The following is a 13886-nucleotide window of genomic DNA, read 5'->3' on the forward strand; positions in this document are numbered from 1 at the left end:
CTGCACGCTGTGAGCTGAAGATTACTGCACTCAAAAAAAGCAGCCGCCTCTCCTCTTGCTTTGGTGCCCAAGAAGTGGTCCTTCCCCCAGCCCTCCCCCAGGCATGGCTCTCATCTCTGCACCCCTCACATCACTTCACACTCTGGATCAGCTGCTGCTTGGTTTGGAGCTGCACGTGTTTCCCTCGCAGGTGCCTGTGAATCACAGACACCTCGGCTGAGCAGCCCCAAGGGCAGGACCCAGGAGCCAACACCCAGCCTTGGCAGAAGCCAGCAAGAGCAACAGGCACAATCAGAACCAGGTAATCAATCTCCCCTAGTGAGAGCAGCAGTCACAGCCTCGGATTTGGGTTAAGTAACAACTTTCCCTATCTCTTTTATTCCCCTCATCAAACACACACCCTGCCCAGCCCAACTGGGGCAAGGATGGGAGAGACAGATATGAGTGAGGTTTTCCACATCTGATGTGCAAAAAAGTTAGTGAAAAAGCAGAGGTGACCAGGGTCAGAGCAGTGCACCTCCAGGTGCCCAAGCTTGTGGTTGAAGCCAGGCCATGCCATGCTTGTTGATGCCCCAGGGCCTGACCAGGGCAACAGGAGCCATTCAGGAGGGCAGTGGTCTGACGGCAAGGTGGGACTCCCCATCTGCTGCTGGAGAGAGGGATCTGTGCCCATGGTGAGGGCAGCTGCAGGCAGGACCTCCAGCAAGACCTGCTGGCCACGATCCCTGGAGCAGTGCCAGGGCTATTTCCCCGAGGGCAGGAGGCTGCAGCAGCGCAGAGCTGGGCAGGGCAGGCAGAGTGGTCTCTGCGAAAGCTCACTGCTCTCTAGTGTTCAAAGCACAGCACTCGGCGGGCAAGAACCACGGTCAGGAGCAGAAACTGCCGCGGCAGGAACTGCTGCTGCAGGAACCGGGACATTTGCTACAGCCCACGGGCCTTGGCTGTGCCCACCCCAGCTCCAGGGCTGCAACTGCTGAGGGATCAGTTTCAAGACTTTATTAGGGACCCCATGCCCATCAGCAAGAGCTGAGGAGCAGCACACCATGCATTGTGCCTATTTCTGTTGCATCTCTCAAGTACAAGTAGAAAAGGCTTCAAGTTGCACCAGGGTGGGTTTAGGTTGTACACATGGAACAATTTCTTCCCCAAAAGGGCTGTCAAGCCCTGGATCCAGCTGCCCAGGGCAGTGGTGGAGACCCCATCCCTGAAGGGGTTTCAAAGCTGTGGAGATGTGGTACTGAGGTACATGATTTAGTGGTGACCTGTCAGTGCTGGCCTAATAGTCAGACTTGATGATCTTCTAAAGCTCTCTTCCAAACAAAACCATTCTGTGCTTCTACAACCTCCTGCTCCAGCCACACACCACAGCCGCTGCCTCACTCTGCAGGTGACCCACTGCAGCTGTGTCCCCTTGCGCAGCAGCTGAAACCATGATGGAGATGTTATCCCCAGCCCTGGCAGGATGGACACTCTGACCATGCTGTGGTCTTGGACAGCTTATCTCTGGGACCAGGGAATGAAGCTGTGACACCTGATGTAGGCAGCTGGCTGTGCTTGCTCAAGGGAACGGCCTTCAGTCAGTGGGAAGCCCTGGTGGTTCGTTAGGCACCGATGGCTTTGGAAGTAACAAGGAGGAATGAAGGGGATTGACGGAGGGATACAGAAATCAATAGCCCTGAAATATTTCATCCAAAGCCTCCTCCATGTGACTGCAGAAAATGTAACATCTAAATCAGGTTCCCAGATGGCCCAGGAACCAATATAAGTTGTGTTCCTTGGCAGTCCCTCACACTTTTAGATGAGGTGTGATTTAAAGGGGTTTGTGCTGAGAATGAAGGTGCTGAGAGGTGTGAGCCCGTGGGGCTCCATGGCTCTGTGGCTCCCTGGTTTCATGGTAATGATGCCTATACCCAGTCCCCAGCCTGAAAAGCAGGCAGAATGCTCCTGTTGCTGGGAGCAGGGCTCACCTGCAGGTACCCACAGGAGCCCCAGCTCCTCTTCAGCAGAAGGGCAGCAATCCTGTTTCAGCCAGGCCCCACAGAACTTCACAGAGAAGCTGTATTTAAAATAGTTCCCCTGGGAGTCCTCTGCCTCCTGGACCCCTGTACTGTGCCCTTCCAGGCTCCCAAACATATGTTCTGTGCTTTTCAGGGTTCTCAAACCCTCTCCATTCCTTGCAAGGGCTCCCAAACCCTCTCCATACCTTGCAGTGCCCCTGACCTCACCTTGTGCTTTGTAGAGTCCAGAGCAGGCCAGCTGCTGGCTGTACTGCTGCCATCTCCCTCCACGTGCTGCTGCTGCCACCTTTCCTCATGGAACCTCTCTCAATGAGTACCAGCAAGGCAGAGTGAGCACCTCACCATCCTGGCCTCCAGGAACAAGCATGGTCAGGGCTGTAGGTATGAGCTGTCCCACACAGGGGAAGGACCACCTGAGCTAGGCAGTGATTGTGCCTGGGCAGGAACCCCCCCACTGTGACCATGAGTCATAAATGGTAGCCATAGGGCAGGAGAGTGGAGGCAATGAAGGACACTTCGGCCCCATCCTGGCTCTCCAGATGAACTGGTGTGAAAGGCTCATGAGAGGCAGAAGTGGCGGCTGGCAGCAGGAGCCTACCTACCACGGCCAGACCCTTGCACCTGCAGATGCCGTGCATCCCCACCCAGCCCTGATCCTTGGAGGAGGATGGAGAAGGCTTCATGACGATGCTCTTGGTCTTCGACTCCACCGTGTGGCTCAAAGGGAGCGGTGCCACGGACCAGCCTCGGAAATAAATTCCTGCGAACACACAGACAAGGTGAGAAAAGACCTGGAAAGTGTTAACAATGGTTTTGTCCTTTCGAAACACAGCAACCGACAAGAACAAGAACCCAGCCGACACCATCATTCAAACCCCAGCGCGGCATTCCCAAGCCCCTCTAGTCCCAGGACTGGAGGATTCCAGACACCGAACTTCTGCTGACCCAGTCCAGAGCCATCCGGGCTTGAAGCAGACCTCTCACTTGGTCAGACACCACATGCATTGGCACAGAGTCACAGTCACAGACTGCACTGGGCTGGATGCGACCCTCAAAGGTCATCTTGTCCGACCCCCCTGCAGGCAGCAGGGACACCTCCATCTAGATCAGGCTGTGAAAATCTGAGTGAATTCCTGCGCTTGGAGCAAAAACAATGGTTGGGGGGGGTTCTGTTCATAGCGGTGATTACGTTATGCGGTACATTTTAAAGCTTAGCGCTGCATAATTTAATTAAGGTGATGGTACTTGAGGGGATTCCGCAGTGGCTAGAGCTGGCACTGGGAGGCTTAGGGAAATGCAGAGGCTGTCGGGCTCGGGGCAGCGCACCAACGACCGGACTCGGGACGCAGGCGAAACGCGGTCGCGCTGCGGCCCCTGCCGGCCGCCGTCGTGACCTCTTGCGGCCTGTGGTCGCCAGCCAATGAGAAGTGACTCCAGGCAACTTCTGGGCGCGGTGGTCGCTGGGAGCGGAAGTGGGTGCTCGTCGCTGTCGGGGACGATGCCGCTGCACAAGTATCCCCCCCGGCTGTGGTCCGCGATGCGATTGCGGGAGGGTATCTGTGCGCGGCTGCCAGAGCACTACCTGAAGGCGCTGCAGGACGACACGCCGCCCACTCCGGTGCACTGGCGCCCGCTGGGTGTGTCCTACCGGCGGAACCCGCGCACTGGGGAACGAGAGCGTGTGCAGGACGTGCCGGTGCCGGTGTACTTCCCGCCCGCCTCACAAGAAGGGCTCTGGGGCGGCGAGGGTTGGATCCGCGGCTTTCGATATGCGCGTAACGACAAGGTGAGCGCTCCGGTATTTCCGTACCGCAGGCTGGTGATAGCGGGCCGGCAGTGCCTTGTGGGGGGAAGCGACTGGGCGACCAGCGCCTCCTGGTAGTGGTCTCCGTCCTCCTCCTGCGGTATGGAGCAGCCCTTTGCGTGGGTTCTGCTGCATCCTCAGCCCACTGTTGTGAGCAGCAGGATCCCCTGGGTGAGCTGGCGGCCCCAGGTGCTGAGCCCCAGTCTCTGCCCAGCTCTCCACCAGGCTGCCTAAGACGTGGAAGCCACAGCTCTTCAACCGGCAGTTCTACAGCGAGATCCTTGATGCCACAATGACCATCACTGTCACCATGAGGACGCTGGACCTTATCGACCAGGCCTATGGCTTTGACTTCTACATCCTCAAGGTGAGGCCTTGGAGTGAGTGGGACTTGCTGTGCTGCAGCCTCAGCAAGGTAGATCTGTGCTTGTGCAGCCCCTAAACGGGGCCTTGCAGGTCTCTGCTGGTCTGAATGTATCAAAGCTTCCAGCCTGTCATTCCCCAAGGTATTAAAGTTCTCAACCACGTTCAAATTACCTCCAGAACAAATCCAAGGGGTGTTTCCACTTTCATAGCCTGTGTCCTGAGGATCTCTATAGTGCATGGCTAAGCTGCCAGTGTTGTCAGACTGGTGTGTTCCCTAGCAGCTAGCCTCAGTGCAGTTTCACATCAGGACTTTACTTCCCCAGACTCCCAAGGCTGACTTGTGCTCGAAGCTGGGGATGGATTTGAAGCGAACCATGCTGCTGCGGCTGGCACGCCGGGATCCTGCTCTGCATCCCGACGATCCAGCCAGGAGAGAGGCCATCTACAATAAGTACCAGGTGGGTGCCCAACCTGCAGCTGCTGCCCTGCTGCCTGCAGTGATGTTTGCTGCTTGCCCAGACTGGTAAAGCCCAACTCAGCCTGTCACAGCACAAACCAGGGTTAATGCTCCTGTGTTTTGGGTTTAGGGCAGAGAAGATCTAACTCTCACTTGTCAGTTTTTTCTTGTCTCTGTGCTGTCCATTTCTGTACTGGTCATTTAGGAAAACAAAACCCTGTCTTTCTGCTATGATTGAGGCCAGTGAGGGTCTGCACTGGTAGGAGCTGGCATTTCCAACAGCAGTGAGAATTTGTACTGCTGCTGTGGCAAGGAGCCCGGGCAGCCTGTGTGCAGTTTAGTTTGGGGCAGCTGGTGATGGCTGTCGGCACAGAAACAAGTCCAGCACTCATGGAGCTGTGCTGAGGAGCAGCCCCAGAACTGTACAGAGGAGGGGCACAGCAATTGGCACAACTGATGAGAGAGAATAGGGTGCTCAATGAAGGAAAAGAGAAGGGAAGTGAGCTGTGGGTGCCAGGAGGGAGGGAAGAGAGCTTTAAGTAATGTTCCTACTCAACTGCGTGTTTGTGTGAGATGGGCTGCTTTTGTCACAGGAATTTGCCATCCCAGAAGAGGAAGCTGAATGGGTTGGTTTGAGTTTAGAAGAAGCAATAGAAAAACAGAGGCTCCTGGAGAAAAAGGTGAGTTCCCGAGGCAGTGCTTAGCACTGAGGTCTCTGAGCTGCATCAGGCTGCATGTCCAGCTGATCTGACCATCCTGGGCACCCCTGAGCAAGGGAAGTGGTGCTCAAAAACTCCTGAGCAGACACAAACTGGTTTAAATTTGGGTGCCCAAAAATCTGGGTAGCTTTGCATCATAAACCAGAGAGGTATTTAAGGGCATGGCTCCTGACTTGTGCCCTGTTATGTGAACAGCTTTGTCTTTGGTTTCCATCTACTATACTTGAGCTTTGGGACACATGGGTACAAGCTGAGGGCCCACTCTGTGACCCTGTGTCACTGCAGCTGACTTGTTGGGGGCAGTATGTGGAGGAGGGGGCACCACAGAGCTGCAGGGGTGGTGAGGGTCTCTTGATGACATAGGCTCTTGTGGCTGCAGCAGGAGGAAGGGTCAGGAGCGCTACTGTGTGAGGTGGTGCTGGGCCCTGAATGCTGGGGCTCCAGCTCTGAGGGCAACACGAGGAGGGAGGGAAGCATGTTTAGAAGGAAGGGGATCCCTGGGCCATACCTGATGATTCTCCTCTACAGGCAGAGGTGGGAAAACTGGTGAATGTCCCACGGTGAGGCAAGGTCAGAGGGCTCAGCAGCAGCTGGGTCTGGAGGTGTGGCACAGCAGGTTGCCATGTTCAGCCACTGACCCCAGCCCAGTCATGCCTTCCCCAGGCTTTAGCTGTTAGCACTCCTGCAGCACTGGCTCCCTGGGCTCTCCCTTAGGTTTCACCTGTTGCTGCTGCTCAGGCTCTCTCCTTTGAAGTGGTTAACCCTCTGCTTTATTTCAGGACCCTGTCCCACTCTTTAAGGTGTATGCTGAAGAGCTTGTCAAGGAACTGAAAGAGCAGGCACTGCAGAAGCAGTAGGAGGAAAAATGTTTGGAACAAAACCTCTGCTGCAGCTCAAACTGTGGACTTCTGTTGGGTCTGTCTGTCCAGGAGGGTGTTGCAGTTACTGAAGTCTAACAACAGCCTGAATTCAGTGGGGAACCGTGCCAGTGGGCTGTGGAAAGAGGTTCTGTCCTGTGGCATCTGAAAGCCTCCCTGTGAGACTGCCTTAGTGTGGTTCATTGCCTGTACTGAGAGCTCAGTCACAACATCAAATGAAATGCTGGGAACAGCAGTGAGCTGCTCTCTGGTGCTCATTGTGTTAGAGCAGAGCATGTGAGATACAGTGGTGGTGTAACCTAGACCAGTCCCCAGCATTCTGCTGCAGAGACAGTTGTGCCCTAAAAGCATGACCCTAAACTCTCCCAACTCAAGAGGTGCCCTGCTGGCAGATGGGGCTGAGCTCCCCACTTGCAGTCCCTAACTCCTGGGGTTCAAGCATTGTTTCTGCTTGAAGCTGGGGACCTGTAAATCTTTTTGGTTTGTGAAAATGCAGCTGCAGTGAGTGTTGCAGCTTTTGCTTCTGCCTGCCAACAAGAACTGGGCCTGAAAAGCACTGGCCAGAATGACCATCACAATGTATAACTGGTGTCATCTTTAAGCTTCATGGCCCTGCAGTGGGTTTCTGGCTGGAGAGGAACCAGCTTCTCCTCCCCTTTCCTTCACCCCTGAGGGGAGGGATGAGCACAGGGCTTACAGGACAAGACCCAGTGTGAGCCCTGTCTCTGAACTGCTGCCTGCAGAAGAGACATTGCCTTAGTCATGTCCTGGGATGAGACTTGCTCCCTCTCTCTAGCACATTAGGGCCATTGCACTGCCTCAGTTTCTGAGCCACAGGACCCATAATGAGGGAGAAGCTGGCTCTGTAGAGCAGTGTGTGGCTGGGCCCCTCTGCCCTAGAAGGCAGTAGGGCCACTGAGGAGCAGAAATTCTCAGTGCCTTAATGCCTGCCTTAAAGATGTGGGGGAGAGGTGCTCTGGAGGTAGTGACTGGGTGGGCACAGAGCCTCTGCAGGGCTGTGCTGGGTGGCTGGGGATGAGGAGGTGGTTGAGGTGAATGTGATCTAAAGGGTGGAGGTCCATGAAGACCAGAATTCTCTGCTGGGTTTGGGGCCAGGGAATGATCTGGAGCCGTTTCAAAGAGTATTTTATCCCTCAGGTGAGTGCAGCACAGCCATGCAGCCCCCCAGCCAGTAGGGGTGGTTGGTCAGGGGCTGCCAGACTGAGGCTGTGCTGCCTGTGCACAGGCCAGAAGGCTCAGCCCTGCAGGGGACAGGTTGGGTGGCCAAAGCTGGAGTGTTTCCAGCCTGCCTGTATGTCTTGGCTCCAGGTTCTCCCCAGCAAACTGGCACAGAAGGTCACATTTGCCTAATTAATGATTTTGTAGCTAGGCCAGCACAATGGCATTTGCTTATCTGCCTCCTCTTCTGCAACTGAGCTGAGTGGGAAGCTGCTGCCCAGCTCCTGGGGGACCCTGACACTCTGCCCTCGTTAGAGATAATTAGCTGGGACAAGCTCCTTGTTTGACAGCTCTGCTCATCATTAGGGCCAGCATGGCTCATGCATTTTAATGCAGCTCAGAGCAGAGCTGCAAAGCCTGGCTCTGTCCTGGCCCCTTCCTTAGCTTCACTGGAAGCTGCTAGTGTGGGACTGGCCTCTCGGGCTGCTGCGGCTGTGGCAGAGCATGGCTGGTGCCAGCCCAGACCCTGCTTTCAACCCCAGGGGTGTCTTCAAGATCTCCACAGCTCACTCAGGGGGGCTGAGTGAGCAGTTGCCAGCCCCTGCTGTGTGCTGGGGTTCCAACTGTGTGGAATTCCCTTCCCCTTGTGTCTCAGGAATGGCCTCGGCTCTGCATTCTTCACAGAGCACCCTGGTGCTGCCTGTCCTTGAGGCTGCCTCTGCTCCTTGTTCACGCCCAGTCTGCAGGACCTGCTGCCTTGGCCAGGTTTGGTGGGTGACCAGGGGCATTGGGAGCTTCTGGGCAGTTGTGGGGGGAGCTCCTGTCCCACCTGGGGCTGGGAGTGCTAGTGGGGGCACTGCAGGAGTGCAACACAGGCTGCAGAAGCTTCTCCAGGGGGAAGCTATTGGGAATGTGGTTAAGCCTGACTTCTGAGCTTTTCATTCTCTCATCCTGAGAAACCTTCCCCTTGCTGCTTCCCTACCCTTATGTTGGATGTGCCAGGAACTTCCCCCCAGGGACACACTGTTATGGACATGACTCAGCTGATGTGAGGAGAACTGGAAACTCCACTTGTGTACCAGGGGTGCTGCAGCTTCAGAGAAAGCAAAGGTGAAGCATGTGGGGCTGGCTTGTCCTGCTAGGCAGAGTGGCAAACATTTCAAGGTGTGCAGCATTTAGGGTGGTTTGGGCTACAATACCCCCAGAAGACAAGTACCTTGAGAAGGTGGAAGGGTTCAGGGCCTGATGTTAGATGTGTCCTGGTTCTACACCTGCTCATTTGCAGAGCTTGATGCTGCTTCTGTGATGGTTTTCACCTGTCTAGGTCAGTTCAGCCTGGCAGATACCAGGTTCCTTTGGTGCCCCAGCAAGGGAACTCAAGGAAGCTGGTAGCTTGCCATAACAGCATCTCAGGAAGCCACAGGTGCCGCAAACCCATGGGTACAAACTGGGTGCTGTCAGCTTGAGGCTGCAAACCCACTCTGGGGCAGGGTAAGGGCCTGGCTGCTGAGCCCAGCTCTGAGCGAGCATTGCCTCAGGCTTCAGCAAAGGTCACAAGGCTGGTTCTGGCCCAAGGCCAGCTACTGTGTGTCTGATGCCAACCACCACGAGGATCCTGCAGGCTGGGAGCAGAGACCCAGCAGCTTGCAAGGACCTGACTGCTGCCAACAAGCTGCCGGAGAGCCCGGCCTGGGGTCACCTTGAACGTGGCAGCTTAAGGCTGGGGTAGCAGTGGAGGCTGCTCCGGAGGGGAAACAGTGCAAAGCAATGTTGGCAACGCAGCTGTGGGAGGGGAAATGCCAAGGTCAAGTGGCAGCCCGAGCTTTGTGCTGGTCTCTTGATTCACATCCCAGACAAGGTGACTCCAAGCTGCCACCTTGACTGCAGAGCTGTTTGGTGTAATTTTCCTGCACAGGGGCTGCAGCCACTGAGGAGGGGGGGGGGGGCGGGTGCGCTTCTGAAAAGGCAGGAAAGCAGGGCTCATCCTCCAAACCCAGCTGCAGCCTTCCCTCCAGCCCCAGGGGTCCTTGGCAGCTCAGCAGCACATCCCTGAGGCCAGGCAAGGGAAGGGCTTAAAGTGTGCCATGTGTTGTGCCAGGGCTGCCCACAGGCTGTGAAGCCCTGAGCTCCTGAGAGCTGCCCTGCAGAGTCACAGACTTGGATGCTGAGGGCTGTTGCAGCTGGGGGACTGTGTGCAGTGCTCACCACACCCCGGGATTTGCTTCTTGGTGTTTAGAGGTGATGGGAAATGGGAGCAAAGGTCCTCATGGCTTTGCTGGGGGTAACATCTACCTTCTGGGTTATGAGGACCGAGATGCAGCCAAATTCATCTCAGAGGGACACAGGGAGGGGCAGGAGGCCATGTTTAGTGATATGGCTGGGCTTCAGGGAACACTTCTTCCCCAGGAGGGTGAGCAGCTCTGGGGCAGGGTCTGGAGAAGTGGCACCTCCATCCTTGGAAGTTTACCAAAGGCAAAGGGTGAGGTCCTGAGTGATCTGCTCCCACTTTGCAGCCAGCCCTGCTTGGAGGAGGAGGTTGAACTGGAGACCTCCAGAGGTCCTCCCAACCTCACTTTTTCTGTGATGCAGGTCCTAGTAGCTACTCCACCTTGTGAAGCTCGCTGCAAAACAGCATCAGCTTGAGGAGAGGTGGGGATGAGTGAAGAACTGAAAGAGACCTTCTGCCAAATGCTGGCCGGAGGGGAAGGGTGCTGTCCAGGCAGGAGGAGGTGGAGTCTAATACTTCTGCTGCCTGCCTACTCTAGGGTGTGAGCAGTCCCCATCCTGCCTGAAGCTCGGCAGTTATATCCTGTGCTCTCCTTTCTCCCATCTGCCAAGGGAAAGCCTCCAGAGGTGGCTGCAGGCAGGGCTGGCAGGATGGAGCCATTGGCTGCACACTACGTTACAAGGAGGGCAGCAAAGTGGAGCAGCCGACAAACAGCCTGGCTCTGTGTGAGCATCCTTCAGGATGCCCTGGGGCTGCTGGCCTTGGGCACTGGTTGGCTATGCCCAGCAGAAGGCTTTGGTGGCTTTCCATGAGTGATAGGTTTCCCAGTCCTGCTGCTTCCCAACTCTGCTCATCCTGGCTGGCTGCCGCAGCCCTGGAGAGGATGAGGTGGGAAGTGGTATGGGCTGGGCATGGCTGGGCATGGCACAGCAAACTTGGTGGCCTGATGGTTTCCTGCTTCACAGCTTTGTGCAGCACATGCAGGCAGCCAGGTGGGACCAGCCTGTGGCCAGGCACTGATACAATCAGTCAACTCCATCACCTCCTTTTTCCTAGTGGCTGAAGCAGTATCAGGCTGTGTGGAGCGTCCCTGGGGACTGCACTGCCCTGGCCACTGCTGCAGAATGCCCACTCTGTGCTTTAATGAGCTCTGCAGTCACATCAACATTTGCTCACTAGTTCCAAGGCATCTTAATGTCCTTGGGAGCCCTTCATAAGGACCCCTCCTGAATGTGTTGTAGGACCTTCCCAGCAGGGTGTGGAGTGACTCTGACCTGGTAGCCCATCACTAGCTGTATGTCAGCTCCTTTTATTCCTTAGGATGTTGTCCATCAACTTCTGAGACTGGTCAAGGACCTGGGCTCAGTTAAATCTATTCTCTTCTAAATCCATCCTTTGGAAAGCCATCCATGAGTTTGGGAGGGTGCAGGCAGTCTTTATTCCTAGGTTTAAGCTGCCTTGTTCCAACTCTGGGAAGTGAGCTCTTGGTCCTAGAGCAAGGCTTTGTCATTCCTGGTGTTTTCTCCTTTCTCACCATAACCTCTCAGTCTGTTTAAGATCAAGCTTCAAGATCTTGCTGGAAGGCTTATTCTCTAGAAACCATTCAGTGTGGTCTTCTCTTTTTGCAGCAGTTCTCTACCACTGGTTTTAAAGGGTGGGACTGGAGCTGGGCACTAGCACCAAAACATTGAGGAAATCCCCATAGGTGCAGGTGCCAGCCTAGCAGCTTGGCCAGGTGATCCTGGGATGTGCAGAGCTGGCTCCTACCCAAGTGCAGAGGTGGGAAATTGCCTATGTACAGATCCCCTTGTCTGCTCAGCTCTCCTCCCCTCCTTTGGTGCTGGACTCCTCTTGCTCTTGCTGGTTTTCCCCTGTTCTCTGTCTGGTATGTTGCAGAAAAAGGAGAATCCTGGCCTTGCAGGGCTCTGGGGAGGGGGCTGTGCGGAGCTGAATGGCTCTCTGCAGCACAGTGTGAGAAGGTGGAGTCCTAGTGGAGGGGCCTGGAGGTTCCAGATGGCAGGAGGGGATGGTAGTGCTGGGAGGAGAAAGTGGAGGGTGATGAGTCCCTGGTGAGGGAGCTGGGACAGTGGACACAGGGTGCAGCTGGTGGGCACATGTGGCTGAAGCTGTGATGGTTCAGCAGCCTGAGAGCCTGGGAGTTACCATGGGAACCGCCGGAGGATGCTCAGGAGGGCGGTGCAGCTCCACCAGCCTGGCTCCATGGCTTCTGTGGCTCCATGGCAAGGATGCCTGTGTCCAGGCCCCAGCCCCAAGTGCAGGCAGAAGGCTCCTGTTGGTGGCACCAGGGCTCAAACACAGGTACCCACAGGGGTCCCAGGTTAAGCAGAAGGGCAGCGACCCCCTTCCAGCCAGGCCCCAGAGCACCTCACAGAGGGGCTGCAGTTAGCACAGAGAAAGCACAAGTGAGAGAGCAAACACAGCAGGGCCAGAGCGTGGTGTAACCTGTAGCCTCACAGCAGCACCTGGGCTGTGCTGAAGCTCCCAAGCCTTCCCCATGCCTTGCAGGGCTCCCAAGCCCTCCCCATGCCTTACAGTGCCCCTGACCTCATCTTGTGCCTTGCAGTGCCCGGAACAGGCCAGCTCCTGGCTCTAGAGCCAGGGCTATACCTCCATTCCTAGGGTGGCTGCATGGTGTGGAACTGCTCACTGCCTCACTGCCCTGAGGCCCCCATGTCCCTTGCTCAACTGGCTGGTGAGTTTGATTAAGCCAAGCCCTCCCAGCCACCTCCAGCCTGTTGACCTGAGCATGAGCAGCAAGAGCCCAGCCCTCAGTGCCTCCCTTTGCTCCCCACTGGCCCCCAGGCAGGCCGTTTGCTGGCACTGGGATCAGCTGCTCCAGGCACCAGCCAGCCCCTTTGCCCAGGCTGCTTCACTTCCTGGAAGCCTTTGGTGACAATACTGTGAGCAGCCCTCAGAGCCCCAAGAGGGCTGTACTGCTGCCATCCCCCCACCGTGTGCTGCTGCTGCCACCTGCCCAGGCTGGCTGCTCTTATGAGTCTGGTGTCCCCTGTGCTTCCCCAGGCAGGGTGCTTTTATTCAGCCTCTGCTTCCCAGAGCATCTCTGCTGACTCGCTGTTGCTGGCCTCCCTTTCCTGGCTCTCCCTGTAAAATGTGTTAGGGAAAACTGTTGTTGCACCTGCCAGGCTCCAAGGTGCTCTTTGCAGGGGTAGGGAGCTATTGCTGTGTGAGGATGAGTTCATCCTCCAGTTCCTTCAGAAGCCCTGGGGGTGCCTCCTAGCTTGATTTCACACTGTCATCTGTTGTCACCTCTGTCTCCTCTGTAAGAATGGTGGAAATCCTCCAGTTCTCCCATCAAAGCAAGGAGCTCAGGCAGCATCTCCTGCAGCTGCCCTGATGGACTCCTCCCTCTGGATGGTGATGAGGAGGGAACAGGAAGGTGACCTTGGCTTCCTTGCCCTTTCTCTCAAGCCCACCCTGCTCCTTCTCTCAGCCTGTGAGCTCCCTGTTTTCCCAGGATTTCTCCTGCCCTTAGGTTCTTTCTAAGACCATTTCCCCCCCATTTTCCTGAAACTGCTGTCTGGGGCCAGCAATGACCAGCAGGGACAGAAGCACCCTGCAGGTCCTGTGTGGATGTGCCAGCCGGTGAGGCTGGGCTGGGTGCCTGGATGCTATTCTCTGGCTGCAGCATCCATCCCTGGATAGTGAGAACAGGGCCAGGACCAAAGTCACACCTGCCTGTGGGATCCACCTGATGGCAAGCACAGAACCTCGTCCATGCTCATGTGTCTGGTGACAGGACCTGTGTGTGTTGCTCTGTCCATCATCGTTAAACACCCTTCAGGAGTAATGAGAGGCTCCATGTCTTGAGCCAGCAAGGCAGAGCAAGCACCACACCATCCCGGCCTCCAGGGGCAGGCATGGTGAGGGCTGTAGGTATGAGCTGTCCCACCCTGGACAGCAATGTTGGTGCATCCTTCAGAGCCAGGGAAAGGACCTGCTGAGCTGGGTAGTGATGGTACCTGAGCAGGAATCCCCACGCTGTGACCGTGAGTCATAAATGGTAGCCATGGGGCAGGAGAGTGGAGGCGATGGAGGACGCTTCAGCCCCATCCTGGCTCTCCAGATGAATTGGTGTGAAAGACTCATGAGAAGCAGAAGTGGTGGGTGGCAGCAGGAGCCTACCTGCCACGGCCAGACCCTTGCACCTGCAGCTGTCATGCATCCCCACCCAGCCCTGCTCCTCGGAGGAGCAGGAT

The 13886-nt window shown here is 56.2% G+C and overlaps 1 protein-coding gene across 1 annotated transcript; it reads left to right on the plus strand.

Annotated features, from left to right (window-relative positions):
• Window positions 1-3484: 3484 nt before the first annotated feature.
• MRPL28 (mitochondrial ribosomal protein L28) lies at window positions 3485-6477 on the plus strand. Its single transcript, XM_068147059.1, has 5 exons — window positions 3485-3804; window positions 4037-4189; window positions 4512-4646; window positions 5239-5325; window positions 6144-6477. The coding sequence occupies exons 1-5, from the start codon at window positions 3517-3519 to the stop codon at window positions 6219-6221; spliced, it is 741 nt and encodes a 246-aa protein (XP_068003160.1). The 5' UTR covers window positions 3485-3516; the 3' UTR covers window positions 6222-6477.
• The last annotated feature ends 7409 nt before the right edge of the window (window positions 6478-13886 follow it).

This window comes from Melanerpes formicivorus, unplaced genomic scaffold (assembly GCF_026170545.1).
Source record: "Melanerpes formicivorus ecotype bairdi unplaced genomic scaffold, bMelFor1.0.p_v2 SCAF_14, whole genome shotgun sequence".
In the NCBI taxonomy this organism is placed as follows: domain Eukaryota; kingdom Metazoa; phylum Chordata; class Aves; order Piciformes; family Picidae; genus Melanerpes; species Melanerpes formicivorus.